Source organism: Carassius gibelio, chromosome B22 (assembly GCF_023724105.1).
Source record: "Carassius gibelio isolate Cgi1373 ecotype wild population from Czech Republic chromosome B22, carGib1.2-hapl.c, whole genome shotgun sequence".
In the NCBI taxonomy this organism is placed as follows: Eukaryota; Metazoa; Chordata; class Actinopteri; order Cypriniformes; family Cyprinidae; genus Carassius; species Carassius gibelio.
This window is the reverse complement of record NC_068417.1, coordinates 30,994,598-31,017,805: the sequence shown is the minus strand read 5'-3', so window position 1 is coordinate 31,017,805 and position 23,208 is coordinate 30,994,598. Positions and strand designations below refer to the sequence as shown.

At 37.3% G+C, this 23,208-nt stretch overlaps 1 protein-coding gene and 1 long non-coding RNA gene across 9 annotated transcripts in view; one reads left to right on the top strand and one right to left on the bottom strand.

Annotated features, from left to right (window-relative positions):
* Positions 1–4,645: 4,645 nt before the first annotated feature.
* Positions 4,646–7,573, bottom strand: LOC127987350 (uncharacterized). The gene is made up of 3 exons (XR_008161172.1): positions 6,877–7,573; positions 6,189–6,305; positions 4,646–5,393 (listed from the first exon to the last, which is right to left on the bottom strand). It is a non-coding gene; the product is annotated as an uncharacterized LOC127987350 (long non-coding RNA).
* Positions 7,574–9,679: 2,106 nt separating this feature from the next.
* Positions 9,680–23,208, top strand: part of LOC127987528 (beta-1,3-galactosyltransferase 2) — a 51,529-nt gene continuing 38,000 nt past the window's right edge. The window contains exons 1-5 of one of the 8 annotated variants that reach the window (XM_052589889.1): positions 9,719–9,922; positions 12,309–12,385; positions 12,527–12,697; positions 19,485–19,908; positions 20,061–20,228. In XM_052589889.1, the coding sequence (XP_052445849.1) occupies positions 20,203–20,228 (26 nt within the window). In that variant the 5' untranslated portion in view covers positions 9,719–9,922; positions 12,309–12,385; positions 12,527–12,697; positions 19,485–19,908; positions 20,061–20,202. Of the gene's footprint in view, positions 9,923–11,659; positions 12,081–12,291; positions 12,698–19,484; positions 19,909–20,060; positions 20,229–23,208 lie in introns of those variants that run through there. The other 7 variants (XM_052589893.1, XM_052589894.1, XM_052589892.1 and 4 more) reach the window with 7 other exon arrangements.

The window sequence follows — 23,208 nt, the reverse complement described above, 5'->3', positions numbered from 1 at the left end:
CTTTTCAAACACGACAGTATCCCCTTTGCCAAGCCAAAATGATAATACTCTCCACCTTGCATCTTTATGGTAAATACATGGGTTTGGGTCTTAAGAATTGTCCTGGCATCTGTGGGCAATTCTGGATGAAACATTCTCAAAATACTTAAAAGTGCACTGAGTGCAGCAAGTGAGACTGAGAAGGTTGAGGCCCAATATCGCAAACTCCTTAAAAGAAACTCACTCAGTATCAGAGTCAACGTCTGATAAGTTGAATGTGTCATTATTAAAGGGTATTTCATGCATACTGAGTTTTTTACACTGTTAAAGAGTTGGATTCCCATGCTAAACATGGACAAAGTTTCAAAAATTAAGTTGTACGTTTGAAGGAGTATTTCTGTTCCAAAAATACTCCTTCCGGTTTGTCACAAGTTTCGGAAAGTTTTTTTCGAGTATGGCTCTGTGTGACGTTAGATGGAGTGGAATTTCCTTATATGGGTCCTGAGGGCACTTCTGCCGGAAGAGCGCGCTCCCGTATAGCAGAGCACTGAGAACACACCAGACATTCACTGATCAGAGCGAGAGCGTCGCGAAATGTCACAAAAGAAGTGTTTTTGGTTGCCAGGGCAAGACAACCCTGCACAGATTACCAAAGAAAAAACAGCATTAAGGGACCAGTGGATGGAGTTTATTTTTACAGAGCATCAACGGAGTTGTGCAAGTGTTTGTTCCCTGCATTTCTAAAATGCTTGTTTTACAAACAAAGCCCAGTTTGACGACGGATTTGCGTATCATTTATTTCTTAAGGATGATGCAATCCCAAGGAAAAAGGTCACGATCGTGTGTTGGAACCGCAGGCGGTGAGTAAAACTGATTAAAATATCTCTGCCTCCTTGTTAGTGTGTCCGCCTCCCATCGGAGACCCGGGTTCGAGCCCCGCTCGGAGCGAGTCCTTGCTGCTGCTGCTCTCGTTCAGTTTCAGCCTTCACAGCTGTCACAGCTTCTAAATGCTCTCAACGCAACTGGCGCTCGTGATTCTTTAGCTCCGCCCTCACGTCGCGCCTCCAGATGCTCGTGTTTTTCCGGGAAAAATCGGTACAGACTATCTTTCTATTATGAATATAATAAAATTAAAGACTTTTTGGAGTTATGAAGGATGCAGTACTACTCTATAGGTACTCAAGATTAACATGATATTGAGTGAAAACGAGCATTTCACCCCCCCTTTAACATTGTGTATATTGGTTGGATGCCACAGAACCTCATCAGACACCCCAACAGGGAACTCATCTGTGGCTGAATCATTACAATCTGAACCAGCTGAGTCTATAACAACTTTAGGGTATTCAACATAATCTTTTACTGCTTCAACATGATTTTCTTCTGACACAGAATTTTGTGCACTGGTTTCATAGAATTGTTGTAGTATTTCTGCCTCTGTGGACTTAATCATTGATTTCAATTTACGCCTCTTTGACCACCGTGAAGTCATTATTGCTGCAAGTGGTGCAACTGTTCAATTTGATCAAATCTGGCTCAGACTGTGTCTCTTTTCTTTTGGATTCTCTGAAAAAGTAAAATAAGTTCTCATACATATAACATACATGCATACATACATACATAAAGTCACATAAAAATATATTGAAAATATAACATTTACTTTTAACTATTTATGAATACAGACAGTTAGAACATGATTTTAGTATCACTGATTTAAACTAATCTAAACTCTATTACTGTTTCAATATATTTTACATTTTGTGCTTAGGACATTTGCAAATGGAAGAGCTATAATACACAAGACATCAGTATGTTGACGGTTTGTAAATTTTATGGCACCTAATTTACCAATAACCTATTTATTGTAGCATATGAAATGTTCTGAATTTAGTTTGTGGGATGAGCTTAATTATAAAGCTGTTTCATTAAAGCTGCAGATTTACCTAATGCTAAACCAGTAATCTATTTGAATATCACATGAAAACATCTTTGGTTTTGAGCTGTACCTTTTAGAACTGTTACGTTTGATACTTCTTCAGGAATATGAATGTTTACCTAATAAATCTGCTAGCAGGAGATGGGATACAATCCAATCTTGTGACAGGCAGTTGTGCTGTGGACTACAACTCAATGTATGATCAATGTCAGCATGATTAAGGGTGTGCTTCTCTTTTCTTTAATTATCCATCCTCATCAGCCTTAACCCCTCCTACTGAATGCCTTGGAGTAATTGTAGAGTAACAGAAACATAGGCTATGTCAAGTTTAATATTCATGCTCATGAGCTCTTAGAGATCAGCTAAATATTGTAGAATTTTATCAATCAAGGCTAAAGATGAATTGGAGATAATTTTTCATCACCCACTTCCATTTTGGCTCTTGCCTTTAATCAAAATATCAATGATGATTCAACATGTTTTGGATGAAAACACTACATTGTATCAATGTCCCACGCTTCTGTACAATTTATTTCAACACTTTTTACTTACTTTGAAAATTAATGTATGTTAGTAGATTTAGTAACAATAAATACAATGCAAGTAAAAAGCATGCTAAAAACAGAAATTAATTATATGCACCATTGTTTGAAACTCAGAGAGGTCATGCATATCAAGACTTCCGTATAGGACGCACCTTGTGTTTTCTCTCAATAAGGAAGCATCAATTAACTATTGAGAAGCCCACATGCAAAACCAAAATGGGCGTATACCAATTAGTGCCAATTTTCAAACTACAATTGGTTTTTCAACCATTTTTCTAAAGACTTGCTAAAATCATGAGGGCCCACCCCTAAACCAAACCCCCAGTGTATTAGAGCAAATGAGGCATTGAAAGTGCCCATCATAAACTGAAACGCCCCACTGATGTGGAAACCCCCAGTAGTGTTTTGCACAGATACATGCCTGCAAGATATTGTGCTCATGAACTAAGACTCAATGTTAGTTCAATGTCACTGTCTTCACCCATGTGTGCTGTTCCCTTTCATCAAAATTTCAATGCTGATCCAACACACTTTAAACATTGAAATTGTGATGTCAACCAAAATGATGGTTTGGATCAAAACTCAACATTGAATCAATTTTACCATGCTGTCTGGGAACTAATTGTACATTTATTGTATAAAAGTGTTTTCGTATATTTTTATACAATATTGAACAAAGTCAAATTTGATCTTAAGTTATATTCAACAAATGTTCAATGCTTTATTTATGAACTCTGTAGCTGTAAATAACATACGTTATTGCAGTATTGCAATGCAGTATTTCCCCACAGCCTTGCACTGAATTCATGGCGGGACTCCGCAAGTTAATTTTCTGCCAGCAGGAGGCGCTAAGCGGGAGAGGTAGAGGTTTCTCCGGTGACGACTGCAAAGCGGCGCTGAGCTCACAAACACTGCCTAATCAAGCACATGCAAAAAGAATTTGAACATTTTCTAAATACAGTAGTTTTCCTTCTGAAATACAGTGATAAAAAACACCCGCTCTGTTTTTTGAAACCCTGCAATGTAGTCATTTTAAACCATAAAAAAGCAACCCAGCCGGCTGGGTTAAACATGATAACCCAACTGGTTGGGTTAAAATAACCCAGCATTGGGTTTGTCCCTTTTTGACCCAGCGCTGGGTTGCCAAAATAACCCAAATTGGGTTGTTTTCAACCCAGCAGTTTTTAGAGCGTATACACGGTATACTGTCCATGTCCAGAAAGGTAATAAAAACATTTTCAAAGTAGTCCATGTGTCATCAGAGGGTCAGTTAGAATTTTTTGAAGCATTGAAAATACACACTCTAAAAATGGCTGGGTTAAAAATAACCCAATTGGCAACCCAGCACTGGGTAAATATTGGACAGAACACATGCTGGGTTAAAGTAATCCAGCATGCTGGTTTACACATTTTAACCCAGCATGCTGGGTTATTGAGAAAACCCAAGATAGAGTCATTTTTACCATTTGTGGGTTTGCATTTTTATGATTCTGGGTTATTCTTGCTGGGTTATTCTCATAATTTCACTTTTGCTTAACAAAGCAATCATGGATTAATAAATAATGAAGAATACAGGTTATTTAGACTGTAAAAAAATATTTTTAATGCCATCTGACATTAAAAAATTTGTACCAATGACAAACAACATGAAATTTTCCCTTTTTTTGTTTCCAGCAAATGCAAAATAAATAAATAAAAATCACAGAAATACATTTGCAATAAATAAGAAAATTATTTCTGAATGACCTGTGTCTAGCTGTTTAACTATTACATTTTGAGATTTTTAGCTATTTAAATACACAGTGAAATGACATTGACAATTAACATTCTTTAAATTTAAATGTAAAATCATTTAAAGATGTCCTTAAATTTATATCAAGTTTATAAAGACTCCTACGTAGGTAGATGTGCACTGCTTAGGGTAGTTCAACATATAGTTCACCAAAAAATGAAAATTCTGTCATTTATTACTCAACTTCATGTCGTTGCAAACCCGTAAGCCCTTCGTTCATCTTCAGAACACAAGTTAAGATATTTTCGTTGATATTCGAGAGCTTTCAGACCAGGGTGAATAATTAGTGACAATTTTCATTTTGGGGTGAACTATTGTCAAACACTTAAGCTCTGAAGCAAAGATCTACACCTGAGAGCAGTGTACTCTGTTATAGAGCCTGTTAACTGAAGGACAATTTTCAAAAGGAATTGCTAATTATATTTTCAATTGCGTTTTCCACATGTGACAAATTGTGACAATCCAAACACAATTGCAAATCTTGAACAAAAACAGTTTCAAAAACACTGAACAAAAATTACGGTTTCAGTTTTCATGAATGCACAGTGACTGCCAAATTTCAAATGGAAAAACAAAGTCAGTTTGTAGCTGTATTTTCCATGTATTATGAGTAATAAGCCTGTCATATTGATCAAATACTGCATCATAGCAGCTTTACAGTATTAAATAGGAAAATAGTGTATAATAATGCAAAGGGACAAAAGTAAACACTCAGTTTTCAGTTAAAGTCAATTCGTCATTGATTCAGTGATGTATCGTCCCTCTGTGCAATCAAGTGGATGATATCGCTTGATATTAATTGTCCCCAACTAAAGAAAAACAAGGAACCAAAACTCCATCGGTGACAGAATGGAGAAAAATCCTTGGGAGAAACCAGGCTCAGTTGGGGGTCAGTTCTCCTCTGACCAGACGAAACCAGTAGTTCAATTCCAGGCTGCAGCAAAGTCAGATTGTGCAGAAGAATCATCTGTTTCCTGTGGTCTTGTCCTGGTGCTCCTCTGAGACAAGGTCTTTACAGGGGATCTGTATCTGGGCTCTAGTTGTCCTGGTCTCCGCTGTCTTTCAGGGATGTAGAGGTCCTTTCTAGATGATGATCTCCATCTGATCTGGACACAGACTGGATACGGGTGGCTACGGTGACCTTGGAATAAGAGAGAAACAGACTAATGTTAGCATAGATGCAACATAAGAACAAGTACATGAGGTTTTATGAATTACCATGTCTGTTTTTTCACTGTGTCGCACATGTTACCTGCCAAAACTCAAATGGAATCTTTAGCATCTGAATTTCCAATGCCTCACATTGAAAACTGTCAATTTTTGTCAGAGGTGGGACCATACTATGGAGAGTGTTTGTATTGGGAGGTGACGTCACTCAAAGACAACTGTGCAAAATGCTTTGAACAATGGAGGTTAAGGCACTACTAAAGGCATCTGCCGCTCCGAGAGATGTGTGATAAAGAACAGACAGTGCAACCCGGATCTACCTATATTCTTGGCACCTCACACAATAAATAATTCTGTCATTTTTACCCCAAATGCAGCTACTAACCCCTGCTAACCGTTAGAGCCACATGGTACTATTGGTCAATATTCACCATTAACCAAATGCTTTTCACCGGAGGAATAAAATATAGGGTAAGATGCAGCTAGGTAAATAAGAGTAGAACTGCAATGTTGTTTGCTGACGTGCATCAGAGTGCAAACAGTGAGAGATTTGGGGTAAAAACTACAAAATATCTCCCAATACAAACACGCCCCATAGTATAGTCCCACCCTTGACACAAATTGACAGCTTTCTGTGTAAGGCATCTGAAATAAAAATGCTTTTCAATTGAGTTTGGACTATGTCACAATGTATATGTCCACATGTGGAAAAATACAATTAAATATACAATTTGCAATTCCTTTTGAAAATAGTGCAGAATATCCTTACCTTTCCATTGATTATGATCAATGCCTGAGAGATCTGCTGTCATTTTTAAATCGCCACGACAACTGGATGGGGTTTTGTGGACTCTGCTCAGTTAAGGAATTCCATGTTTGTTCCAACCTTTAAAATAAAGTTTAAAAAAAAAGAAAAAATACAAATTGTTTTAATAACAGTGATTCAGTTCAATTAACTGTGTGAAGTTAATCATGAAATTGACCCATCATGATTATGAGTTAAATTCACCTATGAGTTGCTCTACAGAAGCAGAATATGATATAGTGATTGGCTGAAAGGTGTGCTTTCAAACTGTCTAATCAATGGGATGTTCCAGTCATTATAAATCACAGTTTTATGTTAATATGCTGGCTATATCAAACACACACAGTCACTGGCACAGATAAGGGAGATCACACTGCATGCGCGCACACAGACATTTCTATGACAAGTCACGTAGGTAAAACAGTCCATATATAAAAACTTATAGATGTACCAAAGTGATAAGGACAAGTCAAAAACACGATCTGGAAAATTAATATATGATGTTTACGCTCATAAATTAGGTACATTCTGGTGCAGCTTTAACTATAGCACGAATTAAAAATATATGTGCGTTTAAGTTACGTGAGGGTTAACGTTAGTTGATTATCACAGACAAACAATTATGTAAAATGTATAATAAACACGAACTTACCGTTAGACGCCTCAATAAGACTGCACTCGACGAGTTTTTCTCTCACAAATGTATCCATGCGCTTTTCTGACAGGAAAAAAACACATTTTGAATTATAATTTGTATGTAAAAAGACTTTATAAACCACAAAAGCATCAAATCACTTCACTAACGCGGCCAGCGTCACTCGCTGTGCGTGCGCGCACTTTGAAATGCCCTGAGACGTCGATTCTTTTCCGGGAATCACTTTGTTCGAGAATTACTGAACCGGTTTACTTGAACTGGGTCGTCGGTTCTTTTAGACCTGCGGTCCGACTATATTGTACGTAATTTGTATGATTTAAATGTCGATATGGACAACTGCAGGCGTTTACATTAGAGCAGAAAGTCGTATTCACTTTTTGAACTCATTTGACTCACTTAAATATCAAATTCACTTTTCAGTGTCAGAAACTACTTTTTCCTCTATTTTCACAGGTATTCGCATATTTCAGCCATCAGTCACTGTCTGAAACTTAATAAAACTTTATTAATCTGTCGTCTCAGATACCTTAACACGATTATGCGAGTCGCGTAACGTAGGTTGGCCGTTTGAGGTAAACAGTTCATCATTTAACGTAAATAATGTTGGCCTGTAGACGTTTAACAGTATTGTTGCTGCAAAAAAAAGTTATAATTCTGCCAATTTAAAATAATTATTATTGAAAACATTAAATAAACTTACCTTAAAACAGTTGAAAGCCGTGGCTTTGCCCCGTTGTTCTTCCAAAATGACAGTTGGGGAGCGATTTAAACATCTTCAAGGCGCGTTAAATAACCCAGCGCTGGCCTGAAACAACCCAGCGACGCAACCCAGCAGGTTTAACCCAACACCTGGTAAATTGAAACTACCCAAAAGTGTTTAAAAACAAATTAAATAACCCAACAAAATGACCCAAGAGACTCAACCCAGCATTTTGGGTTAAAAAATAACCCAGCCGTTTTTAGAGTGCATTTTGGTCCAAAAATAACAAAAACTATGACTTTATTCAGCATTACACTGCAGTGTAGTGTTATCCGGTTTGTGAACTAATCATTTGATTTAACTGGATCTTTTTAAACCAGTTCACTAAATCGAACTGAATCATTTGTAACAGTTCGCGTCTCCAATATGCATTAATCCACAAATGACTTAAGCTGTTAATTTTTTTAACATGGCTGACACTTCCTCTGAGTTAAAACAAACTAATATCCCGGAGTAATTCATTTACTCAAACAGTACACTGACTGAACTGCTGTGAAGAGAGAACTGAAGATCATTTGTGGATTAATGCGTAATGGAGACAAGAACCGTTTCAGTTCGATTTGTTGAACTGGTTCAAAAAGATCCGTTTACATCGAATGATTCGTTCGTGAACCGGATATCACAAACTGCTTTGTTTTGAACTCTCTCTCACAACAGACACGGAAGAGAAGACAATGCTGAATAAAGTCATAGACTCTCTGATGTCACATGGACTATGTGATGACTATAGATGATGTTTTAATTAAATTTCTGGACGCGGACAGTATACCGTACACACAGTTTCAATGGAGGGACTGAGAGCTCTAAGATTAAATATAAAATATCTAAAACTGTGTTGCAAAGATAAATGGAGGTCTTACGGGTTTGGAACGACATGAGGGTGAGTCTTTAATGACATTTTTATTTTTGGGTGAACTAACCCTTTAAACTGGAATTATAAATAAATTGACTACAAGTTGGCAAAGAGCCCATCTGCAACTTTCCCTGAGTAATGTGTCAAATGAAGTGAAAGTGATTTTGCCAAGTAGGATATGTGTACTGGGTTAACATTCTCGTTGGTCATGGAACAACATCCCTGTCAACCAATCAGATTTCAGGGTTGGGTTTGGGGCTAAAATGTTAGGGTTAGGCTGGGGTTAATGTTAGGGCATGTGAACTGTTCTTATCAATCAATAACTGTCCTCTAATCTTAAGGGACGTGTTTTTTGGACTGAAATGTTGCTCCAGGATCAAACAAATAATAATAATTATATATAAACAAAGCTGTTGATCTCGAGAACCATATCTTACAAGAGCTGTTTTGTTTGTTTTCCTGAAACATGGGAGAAAATGTTCTGCACATTGGTTCCCTCAGGAACTACTTGTGGGATTTTATTATTTGTGAATAATAATAAAAAAGGTCTGTGGTTGTGAAACTTTTGTTTTCCTAATGTGAGTCTGCAGAGCTCACATCCCTGAACACCATGTATACAAAGAAAAAATAAATAAATTGACTGATGTTAAATGAATATGAAGCTTAGTTTAATTTCTCTTCTTCACTGTTTAAACTACAAAATAGTGTGCTATTTTCACAAAACAAAGAAAATTATCCTGAATATTTTTAACTCTGAATATGATTCATAATATGAAGGAGGATCTTCACCAAATTACCCTACTGGTAAAATGTTCAATGTTTTAAATGGCTTGTAAGACATTGAAATGAACATAACATAAAAATAATAGCAATGCACCACAAAAACAAAAATACAACATGCTAATGTCAGATCAAAATAATAGTTTCAGCTTTGACCAAAAAAAAAAAAAAAAAAAAAAAAAATATCATGGATTAATTGCATTTTGTGAAAAATTATTTGAAAGTCAAAATCTGGATTAGAATTCTTAATGTTGTTATTATAACCTAAAGATGCTATGTGAACGTTTTGAATAGTAATCGTTAAATTGTTCTTGGTAAACAAAACACATTTGTACTCAAATGAATCAAAATGGATTTATTGCGTGGTGGATCCAAACTCTTCATATAAAGAGAGAGAGAGAGAGAGAGAGAGAGAGAGAGAGAGAGACAGACTTTATTTCTGAAATACTATTATGTCAACAAAAAGAAACGTGAATCTCCCACGTCTTTTGTTTATGTTTTTTGGGGTCTGTACTAGATAATATAACGTCATCTATCGTCATCTATTTCTAGGTAAAAGAGCTTTTAGAACGATGTCGTGTACACTACACGAAAACAGCGTTTCATACAGAATTCATCGATGATCATCATGGCAGCTCAATAATATCAATGTAAGTTTAATTTGACAATACTACTTATACATTTTTCACGAATTAGGGTGAAATTCTACTTTTTCATCAATGTATTATAAACTCTTCTACTTCTGTGTAATATTCTCAGATGTAAATTACAGCTGACACGAAAAAAAAAGTCGTCTTCAGACTGACTTCAACAACAGGCTGACTTTCATGCATTTTTTCACATATACTATTATCTTGATCTTCAACTGAATTTCCACCAATATTAAGGAGAAACTCGATTTGAAATGAGCGAACGATTGCGCAAGTAGGCTACAGTGCGTTTACTTTCATTTCCGCATTCTGAACCCGAGAAACTAAAAGAGAAAGAAAGCAAGTTTCACAGCCTTGTTCAAACAGTTTTTTTTTTTTTTTATTATTTCATTGACATGTGAATATGTTCTTTTGCGTTGCTTTAATGCTAATAGATTGAATATTAAAGTTATATTATTCATATGATAAAAAAGGTTTTACAGTGCTAAAACATTGCTATCATTAAATTATAGACATATACACACAATTTATAAACTCAAAACAAGTGAAAAAATAGACCATTTCCATGCATTCTTTACATTTCAGACCGTCCTCCAAAAAAAAAAAAAAAAAAAAACTTATTACGACCCATATTTATGTTTTAGAGTTAAAAATAACGACAGTGTCGTGTTGAATTTGTCGTCATAAAATGATGCATGACTGTAATTAGCAGTTAAAAAGCATGTTTATTTAAATGCAATTATGGACTCCCGATCTCACTGGAATTTGTACATATTTAAATAGGTGGCTAAATCATTTGTAACCTACCCTCACAGAAATCGAGAAAATAAATCATTATTTATAGTGTTAACATTTTATGAGCGCAAGCATTCTTTGAGATCAAACCCATGATCGCATGATTTATGCATATGCAATGCTCTACCAACTGAACGAAACCCGAATTATAATGCAGATAAGAGACTACAAATCATTAATATGAAAGCGTCCTTTTGCCGAAAGAGGCACAATTGTAGTATAAAGGTTTCGTATTTTAGGCCTATATGCTCCAAACTAGTAACCAAGTAGGTTTTTTTTTTGTTTTGTTTTTTAATCCGATACTTTTTTACTCTTACTCAAGTAACTATTCAGACTATTACTAATAAATACTTCTATAAGTACTTTTACTTGAGTGCAGTTTTTGGGTAGGCTACTCTATCCACCTCTGAAAGTAACGCATTACATGTATACATGTATATTCCCATCCAGTTACATAAGACTGATAGACTGCAATGGTTTGAGCTCAAAATCTCAGTTTGTGTTCTACTGAAGAAACAAAGTCGCCTACATCTTAGCAGATAATCATCAAATTGTAATTTTTTAGGTAAACTATGCCTTTAAGCTTTACACAATCAGCAGCCACATTGTGCATGATCAATATGTTTTTACGATTTATTTTTGCCGCTTTGCCTTTATTATGATAAGACAATTGAGAGCAGGGGATGTGGTAGGGTGGGATCAGGACTTGGGACGCCTGTAACGCAACAACGTTATAGGGGCAACACACTTGTCCACCAGGCTATCCCTGTATATTTCATATATTGATGCATAAAACTACAAGATTTTTTATTTTTTTTATATATTCCCTCAAAGCAAGTCTTGTGGTCATACAGATTTTTGTTTCTTAAATATATTGAATTAAAGAAACTACTACAACTACTTTTATTTATTTATAAATACATACTATGTTTAGGTGGAAAAGGTCAGGGAACAGGTCAGGATGCTGCATACAAGAGCCCAATTTGTTCAGTTTGATTTTTATAAAACCAAAGAAAAGGATTTGCATATGAGCTCATCTCATTTTGTGCAATGTAATATCTAATTTGATGTGCATTAACAGAATAAAAACATTTTTCTCATTAAATATATTTCTAAAGGTGCTGTTTACATGACATTTTCACCAGATGTCGATAGCAACCCAAGTAATCCATGCACACAAATAATAATAATGATGATAAATTCAGAAATGATGTTCTTTGTAATAAAATGGGATGACACAGGGGAAAATGTATTGAACACGCTTACTGAAATCTATTTTAATACTTCGTACAAACGCCTTTGTTGGTAATGACAGCTTGAAGAGTCCTCCTGTCTGGAGAAACTAGACGCATGCATTGCTCAGGTGTGATTTTGGTTCATTCTTCCACACAAACAGTCTTCAAATCTTGAAGTTTCCATTGGCCTCTTCCTCTTCAGACTTGTTCCACTTCTCTAAATACCAATTCTTAGTGGTGATGGTGATATGCGTGGTGAATTATCCATTTAATGAGCTAATGAGCAATGTGAAAACTGCTGATAATACAGATTAACCTTATATAATAATGCTTATATAGGTGTTGTATTCCCATAGGTGGATGGGGATCAGCTGATGCAAGCTTGACTAATGTGACCTGCCAGAAATAACGCTACACTTGATATTCATCTTCAGTTTGACATATTCATCTAACAAATAACTTGCATGCAAAAGAGGAGCACTTTGTATTGTATCATAACAGAATAACGCTATATTATATTACTTCACAGTGATCAGACTTGTTCTTAAATACATGCGTCTCATTTATTTTGCAGGTGAGCCATCTGAGGTGTATCAACTGATGGCACTGTTTGATGTTTAACATTCACTAAGGCACCAGGATGCTTGAATTCTGAACACTGCTGCAAATCAAAACAGCCCACGTCCATTCCTCTAACAAACTCTGCTGCTGATGGACTGATGAGAGAATTAAGGAATCAGATCTGGTAAATGATGTGCATCTTAAAGGGGACATGACACACACAGTTTCACCCAATCTAACATTGATCTTGAGCAGAGTATGTGAGCGGAGTCGAGCGGCAACAATTTCCCCTCCGCGCTCCAAGCATTTAATAATCACTCCCCTCCGGGTTCACCATTTCCTGCTCGCACTCCTCCGCCTTCACTCCGCAGCTAAAGTATTTCTGTATGTTTGAAATATCACAGTTCTGTTCATTATATAAACATAAACAAATCAAAACACATGACAAGTTAATAACATGGTTGTCAGGATTAAAAGGTATAAATTGCTGCTTGCTGATGTGTATATTTTGTTTTTGATGAAAATAACAGTACATTTTCATTAGTTATTTTACCTACGGATTGCTGCATTTCTTACATATTTCTGCTCATTCGAAATCGGATACAGATGAATTAGCACTGTAAATTTATATTGGTTTAAATGCATTATTGAGAGAGCGATTGCATGTAGATAAGTGTTGTAGTACTTGTTTAAATCATGCTTTCCCTACTGAAAGTAAACTTAATTCGTTTAAAATTGAAAAAAAAAAGTCATATGCTAACAAAAAATGTATATTTAAATATATATAAAAATAGTAGCATTATGCTTATGCCTATTCTCACAATACAACTTTTAACACACTTTAAAACAATTGTAATTTAGTATACTTTTTAAAATTACTTGGAGATACATTGTTTTCAGAGAGTAATAAAACAAATAAATAAAGTGAATGCATTATAAAGTGTACAGTTAAGTTAACACTGTCTATATTGCATGGCTAAAACACTCAATCTGCAATAATAGTATTATATCCCTGCATTATTATAACATTATACATTTTATGGAGAAACAAAGCTGAAGAACAACATTTGGCATTGATATCTGTATAAAGCTGCAGAAGTAGTTCCCCATGATCAGTTTTTAGACCTTTTCAGTATTGTTTGGAAGAAGAATGTCATGCAGTTTGTCTTTAGACCTAATTACACATTTACATTTGAGTGATTGAGGATGGACAGCAAATATATTATGATACACTATATACATGTTGAGGATATACTGTATTTAGCTGAATATCTCTAAAACAATATGTTCCTCAATGCAAGCTCTTTAGTTAAAACACAGAATCTGTTTGTGGTGGATGCAGAAGATGCCCCATCCTCACACATAAATTAAACGGGGTCATAATTTCAAATGTTCCATCACTTTACTGTTCAACAGATTTTCTTTTTCTCTTTTTAAGAGTCTTGTTATTACAGGAATGATAAAGAACACTGCTCAAAAAATATTACATTATGTCAGGTTCCTGTTCAAACACGACTGCATCAATTAAATAGATATTTTTTTTTCTCTTACTTAAAAAAAAATTAAAAATAATAATAATTATTATTTTATAATGTTTTTGTAGAAAATGTATAGAGTATAGGGCTATATGTTGTTATAACTAATAAATACATAAACAATAGTAAATACATTTACTAATATTTACTATATTTCCCTGAAGAAATTATACATTGAATTTACAATTTTTTTTAAGGAAAGTGATTGCAATCAATTTATTTTAGCTACATTTAAATAAACAAAATTAGCTGAGTAACTTTTAAAATATTTTGTATAATTTTTATGTTTTATATCAATGCTACAATAAGTGTTCTTTTTTTAATGTAATAACTAGGGATGCACCAATAGCACTTTTTCCAGAACAAGTCCAATAACGATACTTTCATTTTTTGGTACTCGTTGATACTGATACCGATACCAGTATTTTCACAGCCTATTTTTTTTTTTTTTTAACAAATGTTTACAAAATAATAATAGTAAGAAAAAGAATAATCATAATGTGAATTGGCTTCATTACCAAATAGAGATTTCCTTCTGTTATTTACACACTTAATTATACCTGTTAAAATGTATTGTATAAGCTTTTTGCATTGGTGCAGAATGAGAGAGACACTTTTAGCTTAGCGCATTTCACACTGTCTGCTAGTTTCACTTTTGTTTTAATCGTGTATGTTTGACGTTTAAAATAAATGTTGTTCATAGTAAATGGCCATATCATTTTTTTGTTTGTTTTATATTTATGATTTAGTTTTAATCAAAATGCATGATGCGCTAATGGAGCAAACAGCGATCACGATCATGCAACAGAAGTGCGCTATCTCTTTCTCTCTCGCTCTCTCTCACACCCCCGCTCTCTTACGAATCTCTAGCTATACTCACCGTCAAATAACTTTAGTAACTTGTGTAGTGTTTTACTTGCTTGCGTTTTACATATCTGACCGAACTAAACTTTCCAGTGATGTCTGTGGGATATTCACTCAACAAGATCGCGCATTTGCGCAGCCACGTACGGAGCCCTTAAAGGGTCATTGTGGTGAAAAAAAAAAATCTGAATAAGTGAAAAAATTTGGGGCGTTCTCTCGCAAAACTTTTGCGTTCTCTCGCAAAGATATTTGCGTTCTCTTGGAAACATATTTGCGTTCTCTCGCAAAACCAGCTGAGTTCAGACAAACACTTCCTGTTTAGCTTGTAGTGGTTCATACAGCTCCATAAGTCCACAATGGAGCAGTTCATAGAGTTTTCTTTTGAACTCGGAGAAATAGTCAGTGCATGCTTATTAAGGCATGGTTTTGGGACATAGTAAAACTATGTAAAACACTGTGTGACGAGAGCCGAGGGAACTGAGCGAGGCCGGTGGAGCACCTGCGCCATTCACTGGTATCGAGTCCCGCAGGAGTTTCGGAGGACAGTGTTGGACGAGAGAGGACCAGGCTAGGACTTTATTGGGTTTTGGTTCTGTTTGTGTGCGACAGTCATCCACGAGAAGGGGAATGACCGGCCTATAAAAAATAGCTTAGGAATCACTCATTATACCATATTTTCACCCAATCTTGGATTCAATCTTTTTGTCAACTTGTTCTCTTTCAATTAGGACTGATTTTGCATTTAATTTTCAAACTATTTAATTGTAGGAGTCATTTATCCGAGCTTATGCACCTCAGTTTTTGAGTGAAAAAAGCATTATTTGTTAATAATTTTGTCAATATTGTGAAAAAGGTGAAAAAAAGTGTTGATCACACTAGCCTACTTTAATGTTTAACCAGGAATTTTTTTTTTTTTTTAAATGCTTTTATTTCGTACAAAATGGCACAAAGTCACACTTGGGATGTTCACGGTCAAAAATGGCCGGCCATTGAAAGTGAATGTAGAAGATTACAAAACACAGGGCTTGTATTTTGAAATGCTTTAATTTTCAGAAAAGGGGTGCACAGTAACACTTGTGCTGTTTCCTGACAAATCTGACCATTGTGACATACAAAAAATAAACACATTAACGCTGTCATATAGAGAACACAAATCAAACACTGTTCATTTTCTTTCAGTTTTCAAAATTATGAACTAACCAAAATAAGAAACTGTGACGGTCTCTGTGTGAATTCATGCAAGTGACTAACAAAAGCATTTTTAAGGTAACTTGCAATTGGTCATTTTGTGTCACTTATGCACATGACTGACAACAGTATAATGTATGTGCCTTGCAAATGTGCACTCTGCATTTGAAACAGACAGTGCCTGTTTTCACATATTTTGGGGCACACAAACTGCCTCTCTTTTGTTTCTCTCCTTTGCCTGTGCCAGCTGAAGGACCTGGTTTTGGTGTTTGTATGTCTCTCACCAACGTAGCAGAGGGCAGTGCTCTGGGTATATTTTGGCGCCTCTGTATCAGGGGGGTCACCATGGATTTCCCGAGCTCTTCTAGGAACAGCCTCCTCCTGAAGGTTTTCCTTGTGTAATACTCAAAAAAGATTGTGTGTTTTAACGTGTGTGTGTGTCTGGGTAGCGTGTGTATAAATGTATCGATACATGCACAGGTCCAAGGGTTCGATGTTTGCAAGCACATATGCTCATATGTGTACATGAAAATAATGAACATGCTCCTGAAAACTAAATTGTTCTGTTATTTTCAGTCTCCCCATTCACTTTCAATGGTCGGTCATTGTGGGAACACCACAAGTGTGACTATGTGCCATATTTTTTACAAAACTAAAGTTTCAAAATAAAATTCCTGGTGAAACATTAGAGTAGACTAGTGTGATCAACAATAGCCATTTTTTTCATATTTTTTTTTATATTTCCAAATTTACTCATAAATTATTTGTTTTTTACTCAAAAAATGAGATGCCTACTCTCAGATAAATTAGGCCCACGATTAATCAGATGCAAACAGAAATATAAAACCAGTCCTAATTGAAAGAGAACAAGGTGACAAAAAGATTTAATCCAAGATTGGGTGAAAATATGGTATAATGAGTAATTTATAAGCCATTTTTTATAGGCCAGTCATTTTTAACCGGGAACACCACAAGTGTAACAAGGTAACAAAACCCTCACAAAAAAGTAATAAAATTTCCCCCAAAAATTTTTATTTAGTTATACCCTTTGGGAACAAAGTCACTAAGTTTCAGTCCAAAGTGATAACATTAACTATTATTTTCGGGAAAAAGAAAATCTTCTCAAATGCCATACAAATGAAGCAATGTAATGCATGGTTCTCCTCACTGTATGACAACCACCTTCTTTTGGTGCCATCTTTACAGCAGAAAACCTTTTGAACCGAAGCTTTGCTTGAATTTTGTTGAGGGTGGAACTTGAAAAATATGTCTAGCTTTTGTGATGTCGGTACAGTGAAGAAATCAAAGCTGCGGATGGCTTCCTGACTCTGACTTGGTCTATCTTCCTGAATCTGAATTAATTAATTAATTAATTAAAAACCATTACCCCTATGGGATGTCCCCACTTCTCACAAAAACAACCGTGTGTGTGTGTGTTAGTGGGTGAAGAAATGCATTTCTGAAATGCAGTGTGATGGAAAACACAGTTTTATGTTATGCATTACACGTGGGTAATCATTAAATTTTTAAGCTTACAGATGTATTAATCTGTTGTCAGTATGAAGTGGCAGGTCTACTGACTGATCTGGAATCAAATGTGAGCATAAACTGTGATCTTGAATAAAATTATGTTTATTGGATGTTTATTTACTGAAAACACCACAAAAATTTTATTTTTACTACACCAGACTGTAAATATCATGTATTAAACTCATAATACTTAATAAAATTAACATCATGATTAGCAGAGAGGAATTCCTAAAATGAGGTGCTTCCAGAAGTCATAGATCCTCTTCTGACTATTATTAATTCCTCATTGTCATTCGGATATGTCCCCAAAACCTTCAAACTGGCTGTTATTAAGCCTCTCATAAAATAATAATAATAAAAAAAAACACAACCTGACCCCAAAGAACTAGTTAATTATAGACCGATCTCGAATCTCCTCACAATTATATTCATTCTTAGAGAAAAATGGTATCTGTGAGGATTTCCAGTCAGGATTTAGACCGTATCATAGTTCTGAGACTGCTCTCCTTAGAGTTACAAATGACCTGCTCTTATCATCTGATCGTGGTTGTATCTCTCTATTAGCGCCATTGGATCTTAGTGCGGCGTTGAACAGTATTGACCACAACATTCTTTTGCATAAACTAGAACACTGTTGGCATTAATGGAAGTGCAATAACATGCTTTAAATCGTAGTTATATGACCGCCATCAATTTGTAGCAGTGAATGAAGAGGTATCATATCGATCACAAGTGCAGTATGGAGTACCTCAAGGCTCAGTACTAGGGCCGCTACTCTTCATGCTTTACATGTTACCCTTGGGAGTTATCATTAGGAAACATGGTATTAGCTTTCACTGTTATGCTGATGATACTCAGCTCTATATTTATTTGCAGCCCGGTGAAACACACCAATTTAAAAAACACTAATGGAATGCATAGTCGATACAAAAAAACTGGATGACGAGTAATTTCTTACTGCTAAATTCTAAAAAAAACAAAAAAACGGAGTTGTTAACTTAGGACCTAAAAACTCTGCATGTAATAATCTAGAACACTGTCTAAGACTTGATGGCTGCTCTGTCAATTCTTCGTCATCAGTTAGGAACCTAGGTGTGCTATTTGATCGCAATTTTTACTTAGAAAGCCACTTTGTAGCATTTGTAAAACTGCATTTTTCCATCTCAAAAATATATCTAAATTACGGCATATGTTCTCAATGTCAAATGCAGAAATGTTAATCCATGCCTTTATGACCTCAAGGATTATTGTAATGCTTTATTGAGTGGTTGTTCTGCACGATTAGTAAACAAACTACAGCTAGTCCAAAATGCTGCAGCAAGAGTTCTTATTAGAACCAGGAAGTATGACCATATTAGCCCAGTCCTGTCAACACTGCATTGGCTCCCTATCAAACATTGTATAGATTTTAAAATATTGCTTATTACTTATAAAGCCCTGACTGGTTTAGCACGTCAGTATTCGAATGAGCTCTTGTTACATTACAATCCTCCACGTCCGCTGCATTCTCAAAACTCAGGCAATTTGATAATACCTAGAATATCAAAATCAACTGTGGGTGACAGATCCTTTTCCTATTTGGTGCCTAAACTCTGAAATAACCTACCGAACATTGTTCGGGAGGCAGACACACTCTTGCAGTTTAAATCTAGATTAAAGACCCATCTCTTTAACCTGATTTACACATAACACACTAATATGCTTCTAATATACAAATCCGTTAAATGATTTTTAGGCTGCATTCATTAGGTAAACCAGAACGGGGAACACTTCCAATAACACCCGATGTACTTGCTACATCATTAGAAGAATGGCATCTATGCTAATTTTAGTCTGTTTCTCTCTTACTCCGAGGTCACCGTAGCCAACAGATCCAGTCTGTATCCAGATCAGAGGGTCACTGCGGTCACCCGGATCCAGTACGTATCCAGACCAGATGGTGGATCAGCACCTAGAAAGGACCTCTAAAGCCCTGAAAGACACCGGAGACCAGGACAACTAGAGCCCCAGATACAGATCCCCTGTAAAGACCTTGTATCAGACGACCACCGGGACAAGATCACAAAAAACAGATGATTCTTCTGCACAATCTTACTTTGCTTCAGCCTGGAACTGAACTGCTGGTTTCGTCTAGTCAGTGGAGAACTGGCCCCCCATCTGAGTCTGGTTTCTCCCAAGGTTTTTTTTTTCCATTCTGTCACCGATGGAGTTTTGGTTCCTTGCCGCTGTTGCCTCTGGCTTACTTAGTTGGGGTCACTTTGGAGTATCCCTTTCTAGAGTATGTTAAAAGTTGTATTGTGAAAATAGGCAAAAGCATAATGCTAATATACTTTTTATACATTTAAAGATTGTAATTTTTTGTTAGTATATTTACAGTGTTCTATTAAAACAGTGAATATATTACAGATATATATATTTTTTTTTCACTAGGGTATCACAGGTGCAAAAAAACTACAACAAAAAAACAATTGCTTTCAAGCTCCACCTCTAGTTAACCTGTTGCTAAATATGAGAGAGAGGTTTTTCAACAGGGAATATGTGAAGCTGCAAGATCATAGCTGCACTCCTCAGAATGGCTACTAAAAACATTTGGCAAAGGTAAGCAATTTCTTCCTTTATTATTGTTATTATTATTATTATTATTATTTTATTGTATTTATTTTTTTGCTTCATGTTATTTGTGTTATTTACATACAATATCTTATTACAGTCTTAGTAACTTGATGTGCTTTGAAATGAATCTGTCTGAAATCAAATTAGAACAATTATCTGTGCCAATACTGATCATATCTGCTTTAATTAGAAGGTGAGCATGTGTGTGTCTGTGTGTGTATGTGTGTGTGTGTATATATATATATATATATATATATATATGTAAAGAAAGAAGGAAACTGGCAGTCCTGGCTGTCAAATTGTAACATCTCAGTTACATATTGTAACCCTCGTTCCCTGAAGGAGGGGACAGAGACACATCTGTGACCTGCGAGATGGGATATCGGTCTGATAGACCAATCTACTTTGAGTGAAAACTAAATGAGCCAATGCACACTGGCATGCAATTATTGCATCCAGCTGCTGCTGATCACAGCGTGAGTATAATAAGGCAGCAGGTGCAATGCATACCAGGTTTTTGCTGAGTAGCCGAGCCGGTGACCCAGCTGCTCAGTGGTGATACAGCAACCGTGGCGATGTGGTGACCAATGAATTGGGATCCCTACCAAAGCGCCATGGGGACTGCCTCTACTGGGTGAGCACTACCTCACTGGGTGAGATTGGATAGCACTGGGAAACCGTACATGTTTCACTTGGAACAGGGATGCTGCAGAATTCACGTCCTTCCCGAAGGAGTTTTCGGAAGCAAATACAAATATAGCATCTATTTTGGTGTATATGGAGAATCTTGAGGTGATTAAAACCCTCTTGGGAAGGCAGATCTCTGCTGGGGGGAAACAGGCTCTAAGGCTATACCGTGGACTCTACACATATGAGTAATGCTTAGGTCTGAATATGGAACCCAGCCTTCCATGGTTCTCACAGATTCATCATGAAGCAGGGTCTACAGTACGGACACTCTGGAGCAGTTTTAGCAAGCTGACTCCAACTGGGGCCTCTCTGTACCACTACCCATTAGTGGTGAGAACAAAGGAGGATACCAGCTCCACACAAAGGCTATAGAATATAGCGAATGTGTTATGGGTCAACCAGCCCTTAGCTCTACAAATATCTGTCAGCAAGGCGCCATGAGCCAGCTTAAAGATGGCATTACCCTTCTGCTGGCCTCCGTAACAGACAAAGAGCTGGTCTGAGGTCCTGAAGCTTTGTTTCCGGTCTACGTAGCACCTCAATGCTCGGATTGGACAGAGCAAAGCCAGGGCTGGGTCTGCCCCCTCCAGGGCCAGCGCTTGCAGGTTCACCACTTGGTCTTTGAAGGGTGTAGTGGGAACCTTAGGCACATAGCCGGTCCGGGTCCTCAGGATTACCTAGGAATCAGCCAGCCCAAACTCAAGGCATGAATCGTTGAAGAATATGTGCGGGACCCCTACCCTATTGGAGGCCAGTGCAAGAAAGAGCAGAGTTTTCTATAAAAGAAACTTTAGCTCAACTGAATTGAAAGGCTTGAATGGGCCTTGCTAAAGTGATTTTAGCACTAGAGTCAGGTCCCAAGAAGGTATGGGGGGGGGGGGGATTTAACTTCCTGGCCCCTCTAAGGTACCTGAATAAGAGCTCATGCTTACTTAAAGACTTCCCATTGACAGGGTCATGGTACACAGGACGTGGTTGCCACACTGTGCCCCATTTCTGAGTCAGTAGCTCCTTTCCATAGAGGAATCGATCAAGGAGTGTCTGTGGTGATGAGCACTAGTTCGAGGAAACAGGTCTTGTGATGGGAGTGCAGACCACATTGTCGGTTGATGTACGCAATAGGCACTGTGTTGTCTGTTTGGTCCAGCATGTGCTTGCCTCGTAAGCACCTTTGAGACGGTTCAATGCAAGACGCATTGCTAACAACTCTAGGCAATTGATGTACCAATGCAGCTGCCGGCCCTTCCGAAACCCTAAGAATGCATGCCCGTTGTACATGGCCCCCCAGCGCCTGGAGATCTGCTCTAGGGACACCCCGGCCCGGAGGAATGCAAGATCTTACCATGGGGTGAATGTTTGGTGACAGGCTGTTATAACTGCACTTCCACGCCTACCTCAGAACTCAGCCATAAAGCCAGTGCTTGAGCGGTCTTATGTGTAACAGGATAAGCAGTGTAAGGGTCCCAAGAGCCTCTGAAAAAGTTTCAGTGTGACGCTGTCCTGCCCTTGAATGTATTCAAGAAGGCTAGCACTATGAGGCGCACTGTCTATTCGAAACCAACTCCATACAGAGAAAAGAGATCCTCTGCATCAGGTAAGCTTGTTCTATTCCCAGTTGACCTGAAGGCACAAAATGCTGAGGTGCTGGGGCACTAGATCCCTGTGCTCACACAACTGATCCCGATGCTCTGTAAGTATAATGCACCCGAAGATGCATATCTGCGTCAACATCATGAATGGTAGCTGATGAAGGGTCCGGTTCAAAACTCACAGATCCAAGACTGGCGCCGTAACCCACCGCCTTTCTTGAGTACAATGAAGTAAGGGTTGTAAAACCCTGCCATCATATCGGCTCAAAGGAGGGGCTCTATCGCATCCTTCGCCAGTAGGACTGCAATCTCTACCAACAGAACAGGGGCATAGGCCGCTTTCACTGTAGTGAAGGCGAATTGTAACACATAGCCGAGGCTAATAGTCCACAGAAGCCAGCGAGACAGGCTGGTTAGAGCTTACCAGGTGCCAAGATCCACAAACAGCGAGTGGGGCAGCGAGGTGGAACACATGGATCCAACTCGGGTGGCTTGTGAGAGGGCTGGATGAGGGATGAGGGGTGTGAGTGTGGAGTGCATGGCTCACCTGGTTACACAGGTTGGCAGAGGGTGTGTGAGTAGGGTGAGCGAGTATGCTCTCGAACTGCCCACTGCTGCCATCTGGCGAAGGAGGAGGATGAGTGAGGTCCGTTGCTTGGCCCTCTGTGCCCTCCTGGGACTCTGAC